This window comes from Bombina bombina, unplaced genomic scaffold (genome assembly GCF_027579735.1).
Source record: "Bombina bombina isolate aBomBom1 unplaced genomic scaffold, aBomBom1.pri scaffold_769, whole genome shotgun sequence".
In the NCBI taxonomy this organism is placed as follows: Eukaryota; Metazoa; Chordata; class Amphibia; order Anura; family Bombinatoridae; genus Bombina; species Bombina bombina.
The window spans coordinates 165090-185879 of record NW_026511543.1 but is presented as its reverse complement, the minus strand read 5'-3'; the positions used below and the strand labels follow the sequence as shown (position 1 = coordinate 185879).

The 20790-nt window shown below is 41.2% G+C and overlaps 1 protein-coding gene across 1 annotated transcript in view; it reads right to left on the bottom strand.

Moving 5' to 3' along the window:
- Window positions 1-11786: 11786 nt before the first annotated feature.
- LOC128643792 (serine/threonine-protein kinase 10-like) overlaps window positions 11787-20790 on the bottom strand; it is a gene marked incomplete at its 5' end in the record, with an annotated part of 161281 nt that continues 152277 nt past the window's right edge. Inside the window, one exon of the mRNA XM_053696605.1 lies at window positions 11787-12032. Within this exon, the coding sequence (XP_053552580.1) occupies window positions 11787-12032 (246 nt within the window). The remainder of the gene's footprint in view (window positions 12033-20790) is intronic.

Below are 20790 nucleotides of genomic sequence, written 5' to 3'. Positions count from 1 at the left end.
CTTAAACTTGTCAATAAAGTACAAAAACCGTTTTAAAACAAAACCGTTACTGTCTCTTTAAATTTTAAACAGGGCACACTTTATTACTGAATATGTGAAAAACTATGAAGGAATTGTTCAATTTAACCAAATTTTCACCAGTGTCTTAAAGCATTCAAAGCATTGCACCCCAAATTCCAGGCAGTTAACCCTTAAAATGCGGAAACCGGAGCCTTTTACAGTTTTAACCCCTTTACAGTCCCAGCCCCAGCCTTTGCTGCAACTTCACCAAACCCAGGGGAGTATACGATACCAAATGAAGCCTTCTAGGAACCTTCTCAGCTAATTCCAGACCCACACACATGCAGCTGCATGTATTTCTCTCAAAAGTAACTGCGCAGTAATGGCGCGAAAATGAGGCTCTGCCTACTACAGAGAAGGCCCTTCCTGACTGAGAAGGTGTCTAACCAGTGCCTGACGTAAAAAAACGTTCCCCCAAAGTTATAAAGTGTGAATTTCAACATCAAACTGTATAAAATGCCTAAATAAAGCAATCGATCTAGCCCATATTAATCCCTTTATTCTGTTTGAGACTAAGAAAATGGCTTACCGATCCCCATGAGGGGAAAAATGACAGCCTTCCAGCATTACACAGTCTTGTTAGAAATATGGCTAGTCATACCTTAAGCAGAAAAGTCTGCCAACTGTTCCCCCCAACTGAAGTTATCACATCTCAACAGTCCTGTGTGGGAACAGCAATCGATTTTAGTTACTGCTGCTAAAATCATACTCCTCACACAAACAGAACTCTTCATCTTTTTCTGTTTCAGAGCAAATAGTACATACCAGCACTATTTTAAAATAACAAGCTCTTGATAGTAGAATAAAAACTACAACTAAACACCACATACTCTTCACCATCTCCGTGGAGATGCTACTTGTTCAGAGCGGCAAAGAGAATCACTGGGGGGGCGGAGCCTGGGAGGGACTATATGGACAGCTTTTGCTGTGCTCTTTGCCATTTCCTGTTGGGGAGGAGAATATTCCCACAAGTTATGGATGACGCCGTGGACTGGACACACCAATGTTGGAGAAATAGATACTATGCTTAAAAATACATTAAACCCAAACCCAAATAGGGTATACATTTTTAAAACAACTTTCCAATTTACTTTTATCTAATTTGCTTCATTCTCTTGGTATCATTAAAAAAAACAAAAAAAAAAAAAAACATATCTAGACAGGCTCAGGAGCTTAAAATTAGCTGCTGATTGGTGTCTGCACATATATGCCTCTTTGATTGGTTTACTATTTTGTTCAGCTAGTTCCCAGTAGTGCATTGCTGTTCCTTCAAGAAAAGATACCAAAAGAATAAAGCAAAATTAATAATAGAAGAAAATTTGAAAAAATATTTACAATTGTATGCTTTATCTAAATCATGAAATAAAAATTTTGCATTTCATGTCCCTTTAACATGGAAAAGAAGAAGCATGTGTGATCAAAAATTAAAACTGGTAATACTACTGGTAATACTGTACCACTGACTTAAAAACTACTATACTTAGTAAACTAAACTTATAACTATATTTAAATGGTATCAGTCATAATAAAAGCCATGTTCTTCCTGTTAAATATATTTAGCAGTGTTGTTTAGTACAGGCAGAGACAGGGCTGTTTTGATGAGTGGGCTAACCGGCAACTGCCATGGGCGCCATCTGCACTTAGGACTAGTGGTTAGAGTATCCCCCATCCCTCTAAGCACAGTGGAAAAGGCCATCACTTCCTTATTCTGAAGCTCTGCACTAGAGACAGACAGCAGTGTGTTGTGAAGCTGAAGCCACCTTGCTTTAAAGTAGGTGCTGCAACCGTAGATGCTGCTTAAAAGGACCTTATTATTTAAAAATATAAATACTTTTTACTGGAGATTTGTTCTATGCAATATTTCATTTTCATACATCTACATCACATATATGCAGTAATATACATCTACATCACATATAAGCAGTAATATACATCTACATCACATATATGCAGTAATATACATCTACATCACATATATGCAGTAATATATGTAATGCAGATGTATGGAAATGAAATATTGCATAGAACAAATCTCCAGTAAAAAATATTTGCAGCATGAGTTAGTCTATTTTCTTCACGGAGTCTCTCTGCTCTCTCTCCCCCCTCGGCCCCTCCCTCTCCAGACCGGAGCTTGTCAGACTCAGAGAAGAGAATGATTTACATTTATAACCCTGCCGAGTGCTATGTACAGTCACACACATTAGGAATGTCAGTGGTAACGTTTGAAAAAGTAAGCTTTGTTTGTATAGAAAAATATAATAATAAAATCTTTTATTCCTGTAACAGATTTATAACAGATTTATGGACAAGCTCTGCCTGCATAACATTGAGTGCTGCTGCTGTGTTTTTCATATGCACAAGTCACATGACTGCTGTGACCCAGTGTAACGTGCGTTCTAACATGGCACCTTACATGGGAGAATAATGCACCTGATTAGCATTCATCTTCAAATCGATTTTTTTCAACACTTAGGGGTAAGGTGAACAAATAAACTAGACAGTAGTGATTACTTGATTTTAATTAATAATAAAACATACTTTTTAATGATTTTTATCAGGTGTTTAGTGTCCCTTTAATGTGTTATCCTACACTTTATTTTATGTGGGTTTTTTTTAACTGCTGGATGTCAAGTACATATCTAATCACTCTTTCCTCTCAGTCACACAACTCACCAGTTTCTCATTTTGACTAGTGAATTCAGTAATTGGAAATTGATGCTATTGGTAAATATAGGTCATGTGACCTGGAACAGCAGCCAAAACAGTTTGGAGCCATTTATTTTACTGATAAAGGAAGAGTGCACAATTAATTTACATATAGACTCTTAATGATCTAATTTTGTATTGCTTTAAATAAATAAAAATAGTATTGTATAATAAAGTATTATTTGTTATTTTAAGATCCAAGGTGTTTTATTTAAAGGGACATGAAACCCAAAATTTTACTTTCATGATTTAGATAGAGAAAACATTTTTAAACAACATTCCAATTTACTTCCATTATTTAATTTGCTTCCTTCTCTTGTTATCATTTGCTGAAAGAATTATCTTGGCAAGTTCAGGAGCAGCAAAGAACCTAGGTTGTAGCTGCTGATTGGTGGCCGCATATATATATATATATATATATATATATATATATATATATACACACCGATTGTCATTTGCTCACCCATGTGCCCAGCTAGAAACCAGTAGTGCATTGCTGCTCCTTCAACAAATGATACCAAGAGAATGAAACAAATTATAATAGAAGTAAATTAGAAATTTGTGCAAAATTGTATTCTGTATATAAATCATGAAAGAAAAAGTAATGGTTTCATGTCCCTTTAAACAATTGGACGACCCTTAACCTCCACCAAGGACTTATGCACCTTCGGGAGGTGGTGAAACACAGGGGTCACCGGATGTTCTAAATATAAATAATCCACAGTGTTCCTATCTAGGAAACCGTTTTCTAACCCATCATCCAGAAGGTGCATAAGTTCAGCTTGGTATCGTGTGGTGGGATTGGCAGAAAGAACAGAATACTGTGTGACGTCAGTAAGTTGCCGTAGGGCTTCAGTCCTGTAAGCCAGTCTATCCTGCACCACAACAGAGCCACCCTTGTCAGCCGCCCTGTTTACAATATTTTTGCTACTTTGTAAGTCCTTAAGGGCCTGTCTCTCTAATTTGGAGAGATTACTATGTAGTGGATTTCCAGCCTTTTTAGAGGCCAGTAATCTAAAATCCTTTTTAATTCTATTGTAGAATTTCTCGACTAGGGGGCCTCTGCTGTGGATCGGATAGAATGTAGAGGCTTTCTTAAAGCCCACAAAATTTGTAATCTGGTTGTCTATAGGATCCACTGATCCATCTCTAGCCATGTTGTCCAATGAAATATAATCACATGTCTCAGAGAAAGAGAAATCAGTGTTCAAATTTATTCTAGGCATTTGAGTTTTGATCAAAGTAATCGGATCAGGTATAAGATCTCTATTACAGTCAGAAAAATGTTTCCTTAACGTGATATTTCTTACTAGCCTATTCACATCAAGCATAGTTCTAAATAAATCACACCTAGTAGCTTGTACAAAACCTAGGCCTAGACCCAGTAGTTTAATCTGAGAATCACTTAATACAACATTGGATAGATTAATCACACTGAGGGTTTGTACTTGTTGGTTGGTTTCAGACCCCTCAACGGGTACCGATTCTGTTGAGTGTGGTTGTTCCCTCCCCCTTGATGGTAGCTCTGGACCAATGGAAAAAACATAATTTATGTAAGAATTTACCTGATAAATTCATTTCTTTCATATTAGCAAGAGTCCATGAGCTAGTGACGTATGGGATATACATTCCTACCAGGAGGGGCAAAGTTTCCCAAACCTCAAAATGCCTATAAATACACCCCTCACCACACCCACAAATCAGTTTAACGAATAGCCAAGAAGTGGGGTGATAAAAAAAAGTGCGAAAGCATATAAAATAAGGAATTGGAATAGTTGTGCTTTATACAAAAAAATCATAACCACCAAAAAGGGTGGGCCTCATGGACTCTTGCTAATATGAAAGAAATGAATTTATCAGGTAAGTTCTTACATAAATTATGTTTTCTTTCATGTAATTAGCAAGAGTCCATGAGCTAGTGACGTATGGGATAATGACTACCCAAGATGTGGATCTTTCCACGCAAGAGTCACTAGAGAGGGAGGGATAAAATAAAGACAGCCAATTCCTGCTGAAAATAATCCACACCCAAAATAAAGTTTAATGAAAACATAAGCAGAAGATTCAAACTGAAACCGCTGCCTGAAGTACTTTTCTACCAAAAACTGCTTCAGAAGAAGAAAACACATCAAAATGGTAGAATTTAGTAAAAGTATGCAAAGAGGACCAAGTTGCTGCTTTGCAAATCTGATCAACCGAAGCCTCATTCCTAAACGCACAGGAAGTAGAAACTGACCTAGTAGAATGAGCTGTAATCCTTTGAGGCGGAGTTTTACCCGACTCGACATAAGCATGGTGAATTAAGGATTTCAACCAAGATGCCAAAGAAATGGCAGAAGCTTTCTGACCTTTTCTAGAACCGGAAAAGATGACAACTAGACTAGAAGTCTTTCGGAAAGACTTATTAGCCTCAACATAATATTTCAAAGCTCTAACAACATCCAAAGAATGCAACAATTTCTCCTTAGAATTCTTAGGATTAGGACATAATGAAGGAACCACAATTTCTCTACTAATGTTGTTGGAATTCACAACCTTAGGTAAAAATTCAAAAGAAGTTCGCAACACCGCCTTATCCTGATGAAAAATCAGAAAAGGAGACTCACAAGAAAGAGCAGATAATTCAGAGACTCTTCTGGCAGAAGAGATGGCCAAAAGGAACAAAACTTTCCAAGAAAGTAATTTAATGTCCAATGAATGCATGGGTTCAAAAGGAGGAGCTTGAAGAGCCCTCAGAACCAAATTCAAACTCCAAGGAGGAGAAATAGACTTAATGACAGGTTTTATACGAACCAAAGCTTGTACAAAACAATGAATATCAGGAAGATTAGCAATCTTTCTGTGAAAAAGAACAGAAAGAGCAGAGATTTGTCCTTTCAAGGAACTTGCGAACAAACCTTTATCTAAACCATCCTGAAGAAACTGTAAAATTCTCGGAATTCTAAAAGAATGCCAGGAAAAATGAGAAAGACACCAAGAAATATAAGTCTTCCAGACTCTATAATATATCTCTCTAGATACAGATTTACGAGCCTGTAACATAGTATTAATCACAGAGTCAGAGAAACCTCTTTGACCAAGAATCAAGCGTTCAATCTCCATACCTTTAAATTTAAGGATTTGAGATCCTGATGGAAGAAAGGACCTTGCGACAGAAGGTCTGGTCTTAAAGGAAGAGTCCACGGCTGGCAAGAGGCCATCCGGACAAGATCCGCATACCAAAACCTGTGAGGCCATGCTGGAGCTACCAGCAGAACAAACGAGCATTCCTTCAGAATCTTGGAGATTACTCTTGGAAGAAGAACTAGGGGCGGAAAGATATAGGCAGGATGATACTTCCAAGGAAGTGATAATGCATCCACTGCCTCCGCCTGAGGATCCCGGGATCTGGACAGATACCTGGGAAGTTTCTTGTTTAGATGAGAAGCCATCAGATCTATTTGAACAATCTGAAGAAATACCTCTGGGTGAAGAGACCATTCGCCCGGATGCAACGTTTGGCGACTGAGATAATCCGCTTCCCAATTGTCTATACCTGGGATATGAACCGCAGAGATTAGACAGGAGCTGGATTCCACCCAAACCAGAATTCGAGATACTTCTTTCATAGCCAGAGGACTGTGAGTCCCTCCTTGATGATTGATGTATGCCACAGTTGTGACATTGTCTGTCTGAAAACAAATGAACGACTCTTCAGAAGAGGCCAAGACTGAAGAGCTCTGAAAATTGCACGGAGTTCCAAAATATTGAACGGTAATCTCACCTCCTGAGATTCCCAAACCCCTTGTGCCGTCAGAGACCCCCACACAGCTCCCCAACCTGTAAGACTTGCATCTGTTGAGATTATAGTCCAGGTCGGAAGAACAAAAGAAGCCCCCTGAATTAAACGATGGTGATCTGTCCACCACGTCAGAGAATGTCGGACAATCGGTTTTAAAGATATTAATTGAGATATCTTTGTGTAATCCCTGCACCATTGGTTCAGCATACAGAGCTGAAGAGGTCGCATGTGAAAACGAGCAAAGGGGATCGCGTCCGATGCAGCAGTCATAAGACCTAGAATTTCCATGCATAAGGCTACCGAAGGGAATGATTGTGACTGAAGGTTTCGACAAGCTGAAATTAATTTTAGACGTCTCTTGTCTGTCAAAGACAGAGTCATGGACACTGAATCTATCTGGAAACCTAAAAAGGTTACCCTTGTCTGAGGAATCAATGAACTTTTTAGTGAATTGATCCTCCAACCATGATCTTGAAGAAACAACACAAGTCGATTCGTATGAGATTCTGCTAAATGTGAAGACTGAGCAAGTACCAAGATATCGTCCAAATAAGGAAATACCACAATACCCTGTTCTCTGAGTACAGACAGAAGGGCACCGAGAACCTTTGTAAAAATTCTTGGAGCTGTAGCTAGGCCAAACGGCAGAGCCACAAACTGGTAATGCTTGTCCAGGAAAGAGAATCTCAGGAACTGATAGTGAGCTGGATGAATCGGAATATGCAGATATGCATCCTGTAAATCTATTGTAGACATATAATGCCCTTGCTGAAAAAAAGGCAAGATAGTCCTTACAGTTACCATTTTGAATGTTGGTATCCTTACATAACGATTCAATATTTTTACTGGTCTGAAGGAATTCTCCTTCTTGGGTACAATGAAGAGATTCGAATAAAACCCCAGCCCCTGTTCCAAAACTGGAACTGGCATAATTACTCCAGCCAACTCTAGATCTGAAACACATTTCAGAAATGCTTGAGCTTTCACTGGGTTTACTGGGACACGGGAAAGAAAAAATCTCTTTGCAGGAGGTCTTATCTTGAAACCAATTCTGTACCCTTCTGAAACAATGTTCTGAATCCAAAGATTGTGAACATAATTGATCCAAATTTCTTTGAAAAAACGTAATCTGCCCCCTACCAGCTGAGCTGGAATGAGGGCCGCACCTTCATGTGGACTTAGAAGCTGGCATTGCTTTTCTAGAAGGCTTGGATTTATTCCAGACTGGAGATGGTTTCCAAACTGAAACTACTCCTGAGGATGAAGGATCAGGCTTTTGTTCTTTGTTGAAACGAAAGGAACGAAAACGATTATTAGCCCTTTTTTTACCTTTAGATTTTTTATCCTGTGGTAAAAAAGTTCCTTTCCCACCAGTAACAGTTGAGATAATAGAATCCAACTGAGAACCAAATAATTTATTACCCTGGAAAGAAAGGGAAAGTAGAGTCGATTTAGAAGACATATCAGCATTCCAAGTTTTAAGCCATAAAGCTCTTCTAGCTACAATAGCTAGAGACATAAACCTGACATCAACTCTGATAATATCAAAAATGGCATAACAGATAAAATTATTAGCATGTTGAAGAAGAATAATAATATTATGAGAATCATGATCTGTTACTTGTTGCGCTAAAGTTTCCAACCAAAAAGTTGAAGCTGCAGCAACATCAGCCAATGATATAGCAGGTCTAAGAAGATTACCTGAACACAGATAAGCTTTTCTTAGAAAGGATTCAATTTTCCTATCTAAAGGATCCTTAAAGGAAGTACCATCTGCCGTAGGAATAGTAGTACGTTTAGCAAGGGTAGAAATAGCCCCATCAACTTAGGGATTTTGTCCCAAAACTCTAATCTGTCGGACGGTACAGGATATAATTGCTTAAAACGTTTAGAAGGAGTAAATGAATTACCCAAATTATTCCATTCTCTGGAAATTACTTCAGAAATAGCAACAGGAACAGGAAAAACTTCTGGAATAACCACAGGAGATCTAAAGACCTTGTCTAAACGTTTAGATTTAGTATCAAGAGGACCAGAATCCTCAATTTCTAATGCAATTAGGACTTCTTTAAGTAAAGAACGGATAAATTCTATTTTAAATAAATATGACGATTTATCAGCATCAACCTCTGAGACAGAATCCTCTGTATCAGAAGAATCATTAGAATCAGAATGATGATGTTCATTTAAAAATTCATCTGTATAAAGAGAAGTTTTAAAAGACTTTTTATGTTTACCAGAAGGAGGAATAACAGACATAGCCTTCTTAATGGATTCAGAAACAAAATCTCTTATGTTATCAGGAACACTCTGAACATCAGATGTTGATGGAACTGCAACAGGTAATGGTACTTTACTAAAGGAAATATTTTCTGCATTAACAAGTTTGTCATGACATTTAATACAAACAACAGCTGGAGGAACAACTACCAAAAGTTTACAGCAGATACACTTAGCTTTGGTAGTTCCAGCACCAGACAGCGATTTTCCTGAAGTATCTTCTGACTCAGTTGCAACGTGGGACATCTTGCAATATGTAATAGAAAAAACAACATATAAAGCAAAATTGATCAAATTCCTTAAATGACAGTTTCAGGAATGGGAAAAAATGCCAGTGAACAAGCTTCTAGCAACCAGAAGCAACAAATGATGAGACTTAAATAAAGTGGAGACAAAATTGACGCCCACATTATTTGGCGCCTAAATGCTATTAGCGCCAAAAATGACGCCACATCCGGAACGCCAACATTTTTGGCGCGAAAAACGTAAAAAATGACGCAACTTCCGGCGACACGTATGACGCTGGAAATAGAAAAAAATTTCGCGCTAAGAAAGTCCGCGCCAAGAATGACGCAATAAAATGAAGCATTTTCAGCCCCCGCGAGCCTAACAGCCCACAGGGAAAAAGTCAAATTTTTAAAGTAAGATAAAAATGATATATTCAAATGCATTATCCCAAATATGAAACTGACTGTCTGAAATAAGGAAATGTTGAACATCCTGAGTCAAGGCAAATAAATGTTTGAATACATATATTTAGAACTTTATAAAAAAGTGCCCAACCATAGCTTTAGAGTGTCACAGAAAATAAGACTTACTTACCCCAGGACACTCATCTACATGTTTGTAGAAAGCCAAACCAGTACTGAAACGAAAATCAGCAGAGGTAATGGTATAAATATAAGAGTATATCGTCGATCTGAAAAGGGAGGTAAGAGATGAATCTCTACGACCGATAACAGAGAACCCATGAAATAGACCCCGTAGAAGGAGATCATTGAATTCAAACAGGCAATACTCTCCTCACATCCCTCTGACATTCACTCCACGCTGAGAGGAAAACTGGGCTCCAACCTGCTGCGGAGCGCATATCAACGTAGAATCTAGCACAAACTTACTTCACCACCTCCATAGGAGGCAAAGTTTGTAAAACTGATTTGTGGATGTGGTGAGGGGTGTATTTATAGGCATTTTGAGGTTTGGGAAACTTTGCCCCTCCTGGTAGGAATGTATATCCCATACGTCACTAGCTCATGGACTCTTGCTAATTACATGAAAGAAATCTGATCTGACTGACTACTATTGGGTTCCGGACCTGGGGCATATAATGCACCTGTACAGTTGGAGGCGGACCCTGTGGGATGACTGTCACTAATAGTGGAGTTGTATTTGATGTTATCTTTGGGTCTCACAGATGGTGGTGCTGTGTTACATGTCATGTTGATTTGTGCTAAATTATCCTGTGCAGTTTTTAAAATACCTGGTTTATCTTTATTACTTTTGTCATTGTCTGAGTAATATCGTTCATCACCTGGTTCGGCATCACTGTCTGAGAAAGTGACCCGATGACCAGTATTTGATCTATGATCTTGATTTCTATTACGTGATCTCCCCCGACTTCTATTTCTGTTATGGAGTCTACGTGTATTAAACCTCTGAGTTCTATTCCAAACATGTACAGTGTTTGTGTCATAATCTGCCTGATCCCGAAGGTACTTAGGGTGTTTAGTGTTCATTACCATGTTCTTAACTTCCTCAACTGACTTTTTGAGAACCCCATCAAATCTGGGGTAATCAACCTCATGTTTGCGTTTATTTAATTCAATTTGTATCACATTAATATCCTCTCTCACATTGCTCAATAATATTGTTTTATAAGCGACCAATAGAACCATTAATCAAGCAGAACATTCATTAAGAATTTCATTCCAGGAGTTGACAAAATCAATGTCCTCCACCTCAAAGGTGGGATATTTGGATATCCTAAGACCTCTGGGTACTATGTTCAAGTCTATATATTTGCCCAGGGTCCAAATGTCCCATTGGAGTTTGGTTTATTTTATACATAGTTTGTCCATGTCCTGGAATAGATCACTCAAAGCAAAATCTGATTTGCTAGTAGAAAAAATCTTGGCCAACTCCGTAGTAGGTTCATCTCTAGTAGCCACCGGTAGAAGAGTGTAAAATTGTAAGTCATCCATTATTAAATATGCCTTCAAATGATTAAGCCTATTACCAATGCCCAGCAGTGCTGCCTATAGCACTGAAATAATAAAACAACCAGAGAGAATGCCGGGCGTGGTAAAGACTTAATGTAGTGATTTAGGTAACGTCCAGTCACTGTATCAGGGACAGCAAGGGTAAATCCTACTATGTAGGTTTCCGCAGTAAGGATACCTGTACAATCACAATTACTCTGCAGACAGTCAAAACAAACAGGAAAAATGAAAGGTGTAATACCTTCCAAGCTGCGGCATCCACAGCTTGCAATTCTGTCTCCACTTCGATAGTTTGCATGCCATGTTTGCTTTATAGCCATCATATTGACTAATTGTGGATGTTTCTTTATTTTTCCATGCAAATAGGCCACCAGTTTAATGCCTTTACTAAAAAAAAATTGTATTGCATATCTTGATTGTGTCATTCTCCACAATTTGCTTGTATATATTTGTTATGAATAGGTTCCTATCAACTCTATTGTATAGTCAACTTTGAGTACCGATCAGCAGGGAGTTAAATGTATTAGGTTCTTTACAGCCCAGGTACTTTTGATTACGTCATCTGTAAGGTGTGTTTAGTTTTACCAATGGGTGCAGAGTACACCCTTTTTAAATGAGCATGTGTGTAATGTTTTCTTAAGCAGTAGTGAGTACGGCATCCAGCCGAAACGCGTATACTGTATGTTCTATTTTTGTACCTGTGTCCTCCATGGATTTTAATACTTTTCATCAATAAAAGTTTAATTTTCACGTACTTTCGTTGCTGCTTCAACCCTCCTTTCTTGTTGGCTGATTTGCATTTTGCCTCTTTGAAGCAACACCACCTTCAAAGTGAACGCCATTTGTTTGGCCATATCGGGACATTTTTCATATTTGCAGTTGGATACCTGCCTTTCTTTTACTAAGAGAAACGGATGTAAGCTGTCTGTCCTCCTGCACAGATCCATAGGGTCTACGAGGTGAGAGTGGAATTTCCGGTTGTTTACCTGCTGAGAGCGGATGTACCAGAGAAGCACACGGATGCCATGATTCCACCAGGACCACCCGTATAGCAAAGCAGGGGAGGTTAATCGCAGACGTCGCACACCAGGTTTCTGATACTTACCAGACGGGGCTGACTGTGACGTCACACGCCAAAACTATCGAAGTGGAGACAGATTTGCAAGCTGTGGACGCCGCAGCTTGGGAGGTATAACACCTTTCATTTTTCCTGTTTGTTTTGACTGTCTGCCGAGTAATTGTAATTGAACAGGTATCCTTACTGCTGAAACCTACATAGTAGGATTTACCCTTGCTGTCCCTGTTACAGTGACTGGACATTACCTAAATCACTACATTAAGTCTTTACCACGCCCGGCATTCTCTCTGGTTGTTTTATATGTATTATACATACACACACACATATACATATTGTCAGGGTGCCAGGAATCAGACTGAGACGAGAAGTGCAAATATAATCACACCTTTATTAATAGCAACAAAAAAAATTATAAAATGTCCTCAAGTCAAATAAGCCAGGAGTCAAAACCAGAGCTGGTAGTCAGACGAGCCGAGTCAGGAGCCAAAGCGAATAATCAGGAACAAGGAGAACAGCAGAGTCAGGAACAAGCCAGGGATCAGGAACCAGGAAGGACGTCAGGCAGCCAGGTAATACACAGGAACTCTCACAAACAGGTCTCAGACAATGCAAAGGCAAAGCATACTGAACAGAGGCCCTTTAAATAATAAATGATGACATCACAATTCTGAGACTGCATCCTGTCTCACATGGATGATGCACAAGTCTGGCCATAAAAGGAAGTGAAGGAAGTGAGCAGCATCCCCCACAATGCACCAAGTCAGGAAAAGAGGTGAGTAAAATGGCTGCCAGCAGGACATGGCAAACACAACAGGGAAAAACCCTGACAGTACCCTCCCCTCAATGACCCCTCCCCCGACAAAAGGCTTATTGGGGAAACGGGCATGGAAGGCACGGAGGAGGGCGGGAGCATGAACATCGGAGGAGGGCGGGAGCATGAACATCAGAGGAGGGAACCCAAGAACGCTCCTCCGGACCGTAGCCCCTCCAGTGAACCAAATACTGTACAGGCCCCTGGACATATGAGAGTCAATAATGCTGCTGACCTCATACTACTCATGGTTGTCAACAAAGATAGGACGGGGACGAGGCAACACAGTGGTAAACCGATAACAAACCAATGGTTTCAAGAGGGAGACATGAAAAACATTGGAGATGTGCATAGCAGGAAGAAGATCAAGAGCGTAAGCCACAGGATTAACCCGTCGGAGTATTCGAAAAGGACCAACATAACGGGGAGCCAATTTATTGGAAGGCACACGAAGGTTAAAGTTGCGGGAGGACAGCCAAACTCTCTCACCAACCTGGTAGGAAGGTGGGGGCAGACGCCTACGATCAGCCTGGAACTTTTGGCGCTGCATAGAACGAGATGCTCCTCCAAAGCCGGAATACCCTGAGACATGAATAAATCGGGCAACAAGGATGGTTTAAACCCATAATTCGCCATGAACAGGGATAACTTGGAGGAAGCATTAATAGCACTATTACGAGCAAACTCTGCCCAAGGTAACAGTTCAGGCCAATTATTGTGGTCATCTGAGACATAGCAACGGAGGAACTGTTCCAGAGCTTGATTAGACCGTTCCGCAGCCCCATTAGATTGAGGGTGATATGCTGAGGAGAAGGAAAGCTGGATCCCCATTTGAGCACAAAAGGAACGCCAAAACTGGAGACAAACTGGCTACCCCGGTCCGACATTATCTCCTTGGGTAACCCATGTAAACGGAAGACCTCCCGGGCAAAAATTGAAGAAAGCTCCTGAGCGGTAGGCAGCTTCATCAAGGGAATGCAATGTGACATTTTAGAAAAACGGTCAACCACCATAAGGATAACAGTATTGCCATTGGAAACAGGGTGCTCGACAATGAAGTCCATGGAAAGATGTGTCCAAGGACGCTCACCATTAGCAATAGGTTGAAGAAGACACACAGGAAGATGTCGAGGAGTCTTATTCTGTGCACAAACTGAGCAGGAGGCAACATACGCAGCAACATCAGAACGAAGACCTGGCCACTAGAATTGTCGAGTGACAGACCAAATCATTTGGTTATTGCCTGGGTGACCTGCGGCTTTAGGATAGTGGTAAGTGTGCAAAAGTTTAGTTTGAAGATTCTCAGGAACAAAATACTTACCACTAGGTTTCTCAGGCTGTGCATTGGTTTGTGCAGCCAGGATCTCCTCCCCCAAGGGAGAAGTCAAATTAGTATGTATGGTAGCCAAAATATGGTCAGGAGGTATAACAGGAGTAGGTACAGACTCCTCCTTGGACAGAGGCGAAAATTGTTGAGAGAGGGCATCAGCCCTAACATTCTTACTACCAGGCAGGTAGGAGACCACATAATTAAATCGAGACAAAAATAGCGCCCATCTGGCCAGTCGGGGCGACAAACGTTTTGCTTCAGATAGATAAGTTAAATTCTTGTGGTCAGTAAGAATGAGCACTGGCACGCTAGTACCCTCGAGAAGATGCCTCCATTCCTTGAGTGCCAAAATTATGGCCAGTAATTCCCTGTTGCCAATTTCATAATTGCACTCCGCTGGAGACAATTTCTTAGAGAAGAAACCACACGGATGCAAGGAACCGTCAGGCGTAGGACGTTGAGACAAGAGGGCACCTACTCCAGTCTCAGACGCATCGACCTCAAGAACGAAAGGCAGGACAGGGTTAGGATGAGCCAGAACTGGAGCGGCAGCAAAGGCAGTCTTAAGACTATCAAAGGCCTCAATGGCAGTAGGTGACCAATGGAGTGTATCATTCTCTTTACGGGTCATGTCTGTGATAGGTTTGACCAAGGAAGAAAAGTTTTTAATAAACTTTCTATAGTAATTGGCGAACCCCAAAAAACGTTGAATAGACCGAAGACCAACTGGGCGAGGCCACTGCAGAACCGCAGATAACTTGTCAGGATCCATGGAGAACCCTGCAACGGAGATAACATAACTTAGGAAGGTTACTTGAGTCTCATGGAACTCACATTTCTTGAGTTTACATAACAGGCCGTTCTCACGTAGTCTCTGAAGAACCCGTGTAACATCAGAACGATGAGCCTCAAGTGTGGGTGAGTGTATGACGATGTCGTCTAATTACACCACAACACACTGTTGCAACATATCTCGTAGGACATCATAAATAAATTCCTGAAAAACAGCAGGAGCATTACATAGGCCAAAGGGCATTACAAGATACTCATAATGCTCGCTCCTGGTGTTAAATGCTGTTTTCCATTCCTGACCCTCCTTAATCCTAAAGAGATTGTATGCTCCTCTCAAATCAAGTTTAGTAAAGACCCTAGCTCCCTTGAGGCGGTCAAAGAGTTCCGTAATGAGCGGAATAGGGTAAGCATTCTTAATGGTAAGACGAATAAGACCCCTATAATCGATACATGGTCTTAACTCGCCATCCTTTTTCTTCACAAAGAAGCAGCCAGCCCCTGAAGGAAAGCAGGATTCGCGGATAATCCCCCGCGACAGAGCATCAGCAACCTACTCCTCCATAGCACAATTCTCTGCAACAGACAGAGGGTACACCCGGCCCCGAGTAGGAATGGCTCAGGGTTGCAGGTCTATGGCACAATCGTAAGACCGGTGAGGAGGCAACGTACCGCACGCACCTTGTCAAACACGTCTCGGAACTCTCGGTACTCCTCTGGCAATTGAGATACCGAAGACGTGCACAAGACTTTAACTGGTTTCCGAAGAGAAGTGGAAATGCATTGCGGGGACCACAACAAAATTTCGGACCTGCGCCAGTCGAGACTGGGATTGTGCTTTTGGAGCCAGGGATAACCCAGAGCAACTGGAAAATGCGGAGAGTTTATCACCTGGAACTGGAGGGTTTCAAAATGGAGAGCCCCAACAGCCATGGACAACGGAGCGGTTTCGTGAGTAACGAGTGCAGGCTGAAGGGGCCTGCCATCAATGGCCTCAATAGCAAGCGGAACGGACCGAGGCAAAACAGGAATGGAGTGCTTTGATACAAAAGCACTGTCAAAGAAATAGTCAGCAGCACCAGAGTCAACAAGAGCCTGAGTGACTATGGAGGAGTCCACCCAGGAAAGGACAACCATGACCAAAAGGTTTCTCCTTAAGCGGTTCCGGGGACAAGGATAAACCACCCAAGGTCTGCCCCCGACAGGACCTTAGGTGTGAGCGTTTCCCAGCCGTGTAGGACAAGACTTCAAAAGGTGGCCCTGTAACTCACAATAGACGCAGAGCCCCTCCCTCCTCCTAAAGGCCCTCTCTGCCGCGGAGAGACGAGTGAATCCCAACTGCATCGACTCAGCAGTACCTGGTGACTTGGGACCAGGAGGCATGGGAGGAGAGGGATGCATGGGTGGGAACGAACACTTAGGAGACAACGGAACAGGAGGCTTCCGCAAGCGCTCCTTGAAAGAGGGCCTCTCACTTAGTCTGATGTCAATTAGGATAAAAAAAAAGACACCAATGCCTTGAGATCCTCTGGTAAATCTCTGGCAGCAACTTCGTCTTTAATCGCATCAGAGAGCCCATGAAAGAAGGCGGCAACAAGGGCTTCATTGTTCCAACCTACCTCTGCGGCAAGCGTACAGAACTCAATAGGACACTGAGCAACAGATCTTGTACCTTGCTGAATGGACAGGAGTTGTTTAGCAGCATAGGAGGAGCGAGCCAGAACATCAAATACCCTTCGAAAGGAGGCCACAAATTCAGGGTAATTTGAAATCACAGGTTTATTAGTCTCTCACAAGGGATTATCCCAGGCAAGAGCTGTGTCAGAGAGTAACGAGATGAGAAATCCCACCTTAGCTCTGTCAGAGGGAAACGCCTGAGGTAACATCTCAAAGTAAATGCCCACCTGGTTCAAAAACCCTCTGCACTGAATAGGATCGCCTCCATATCGCTGAGGTAGAGGTGCAGAACCGGACATGCTCCTGGTAGGCAAAGGTGCAGCAGCGGAAACAGGAGCAGCCATAACATGCAGGACACTTTGGTCCAAATGTGCAGTGCGAGTCAGCAGGGTTTGCAGGGCTAGTGCAAATTGATCCAAGCGGTGATCCTGTACATCCATCCTGGAAATGATGGCAGGTAAAGGTGGATAATTAGCAGCATCAGGATTTATGGCCTTTGCGTAATGTCAGGGTGCCAGGACGAGACTGAGACGAGAAGTGCAAATATAATCACACCTTTATTAATAACAAAAAAAAATATAAAATGTCCACAAGTCAAATAACAAGCCAGGAGTCAAAACCAGAGCTGGTAGTCAGACGAGCCGAGTCAGGAGCCAAAGCGAATAGTCAGACGAGCCGGAATCAGGAACAAGGAGAACAGCAGAGTCAGGAACGAGTCAGGAACAAGCCAGGGATCAGGAACCAGGAAGGACGTCAGGCAGCCAGGTAACACACAGGAACTCTCACAAACAGGTCTCAGACAATGCAAATGCAAAGCATACTGAACAGAGGCCCTTTAAATAATAAATGATGACATCAAAATTCTGAGACTGCATCCTGTCTCACATGGATGATGCACAACAGTCTGGCCATAAAAGGAAGTGCAGGAAGTGAGCAGCATCCCCCACAATGCACCGGGTCAGGAAGAGAGGTGAGTAAAATGGCTGCCAGCAGCACATGGCAAACACAACAGGGAAAACCCTGACACATATATACGCACACACACACACACAAGAAAATGATATAACATTAGAAAATATTACACTGCCTCCACTATATATATATATATATATATATATATATATATATATATATATATATATATATATATATATATATATATATATATATATATATATATATATATATATATGTGTGTGTGTGTGTCCATGGGTGTCTGTGTGTGCATGCACACTTTTTAATTTTATGGGGTGAGGGTACATTTTGGAATTTTGCCCTGGGAGCCAAAATTCTCTAAAAACTGCCCTGGGCATAAGAATTGTAACTTGGTCACTTAAATGTATATGTAAAATAAGGGCCCGCCTATTTAAAATAATATTAAAACAGTGCTTAACTGCGTACTGCTTAGAATTGGAAAAACCTCTATATTCGTTCAATAGACACTTGGGTAATCAAAATGACCGAGCGTCTATCCTTGGAAGAATATTCTTTTCTAAAGGCGAACACCCTGCGTGCATTTCAAATTTTCATGTTTTATTGTGAAGAATTTTTAAATCACAGCACCCCAATATCCAAGCAACCAAATAACAAAACATGATGCTCAGTAAATGGAGGAACACAATCTTCCTTTCCTATCCCCCTCCCATTCTTCCTTTTTTTTTCTCTCTCCAAGGGGACCGCACCCTATTCACCTCCTTACGCTTTCCCTAGTCCTGTTTCCTGACAACGCTCTTCTAAACTCTATACTTTAACTTCGCCAATAATTTCATATTAGATCTCTGTTATAGCTATGTTACATTTACAGATTGTTCCTGGAATCTAGATCCCTGATTCTCTGGCTCTATCTGTACCTAATTGCATATTGTATGTATTTTACTCTGGAGAAACTTAATTAAAAAAAAAAAAAAAAAAGTAATGAGAATGAATTGTAGAACATTTTTCAAACCAAGGGGTAATGCTCCTTTACATGTCAAATTACCAACATAAAATGCATCCTTATGACAGTCTAGTCTACATGGATTTAAAACTGAAGCATTGGAATAAAAACATAGTTTATGTAAGAACTTACCTGATAAATTCATTTCTTTCATATTAGCAAGAGTCCATGAGCTAGTGACGTATGGGATATACATTCCTACCAGGAGGGGCAAAGTTTCCCAAACCTTAAAATGCCTATAAATACACCCCTCACCACACCCACAATTCAGTTTAACGAATAGCCAAGAAGTGGGGTGATAAGAAAGGAGCGAAAGCATAAAAAATAAGGAATTGGAATAATTGTGCTTTATACAAAAAAACAGAATTTATGTTTACCTGATAAATTACTTTCTCCAACGGTGTGTCCGGTCCACGGCGTCATCCTTACTTGTGGGATATTCTCCTCCCCAACAGGAAATGGCAAAGAGCCCAGCAAAGCTGGTCACATGATCCCTCCTAGGCTCCGCCTACCCCAGTCATTCGACCGACGTTAAGGAGGAATATTTGCATAGGAGAAACCATATGATACCGTGGTGACTGTAGTTAAAGAAAATAAATTATCAGACCTGATTAAAAAAACCAGGGCGGGCCGTGGACCGGACACACCGTTGGAGAAAGTAATTTATCAGGTAAACATAAATTCTGTTTTCTCCAACATAGGTGTGTCCGGTCCACGGCGTCATCCTTACTTGTGGGAACCAATACCAAAGCTTTAGGACACGGATGAAGGGAGGGAGCAAATCAGGTCACCTAAATGGAAGGCACCACGGCTTGCAAAACCTTTCTCCCAAAAATAGCCTCAGAAGAAGCAAAAGTATCAAACTTGTAAAATTTGGTAAAAGTGTGCAGTGAAGACCAAGTCGCTGCCCTACATATCTGATCAACAGAAGCCTCGTTCTTGAAGGCCCATGTGGAAGCCACAGCCCTAGTGGAATGAGCTGTGATTCTTTCGGGAGGCTGCCGTCCGGCAGTCTCGTAAGCCAATCTGATGATGCTTTTAATCCAAAAAGAGAGAGAGGTAGAAGTTGCTTTTTGACCTCTCCTTTTACCAGAATAAACAACAAACAAGGAAGATGTTTGTCTAAAATCCTTTGTAGCATCTAAATAGAATTTTAGAGCGCGAACAACATCCAAATTGTGCAACAAACGTTCCTTCTTTGAAACTGGTTTCGGACACAGAGAAGGTACGATAATCTCCTGGTTAATGTTCTTGTTAGAAACAACTTTTGGAAGAAAACCAGGTTTAGTACGTAAAACCACCTTATCTGCATGGAACACCAGATAAGGAGGAGAACACTGCAGAGCAGATAATTCTGAAACTCTTCTAGCAGAAGAGATTGCAACTAAAAACAAAACTTTCCAAGATAATAACTTAATATCAACGGAATGTAAGGGTTCAAACGGAACCCCCTGAAGAACTGAAAGAACTAAATTGAGACTCCAAGGAGGAGTCAAAGGTTTGTAAACAGGCTTAATTCTAACCAGAGCCTGAACAAAGGCTTGAACATCTGGCACAGCTGCCAGCTTTTTGTGAAGTAACACAGACAAGGCAGAAATCTGTCCCTTCAGGGAACTTGCAGATAATCCTTTTTCCAATCCTTCTTGAAGGAAGGATAGAATCTTAGGAATCTTAACCTTGTCCCAAGGGAATCCTTTAGATTCACACCAACAGATATATTTTTTCCAAATTTTGTGATAAATTTTTCTAGTTACAGGCTTTCTGGCCTGAACAAGAGTATCGATAACAGAATCTGAGAACCCTCGCTTCGATAAGATCAAGCGTTCAATCTCCAAGCAGTCAGCTGGAGTGAAACCAGGTTCGGATGTTCGAACGGACCCTGAACAAGAAGGTCTCGTCTCAAAGGTAGCTTCCAAGGTGGAGCCGATGACATATTCACCAGATCTGCATACCAAGTCCTGCGTGGCCACGCAGGAGCTATCAAGATCACCGACGCCCTCTCCTGATTGATCCTGGCTACCAGCCTGGGGATGAGAGGAAACGGCGGGAACACATAAGCTAGTTTGAAGGTCCAAGGTGCTACTAGTGCATCCACTAGAGCCGCCTTGGGATCCCTGGATCTG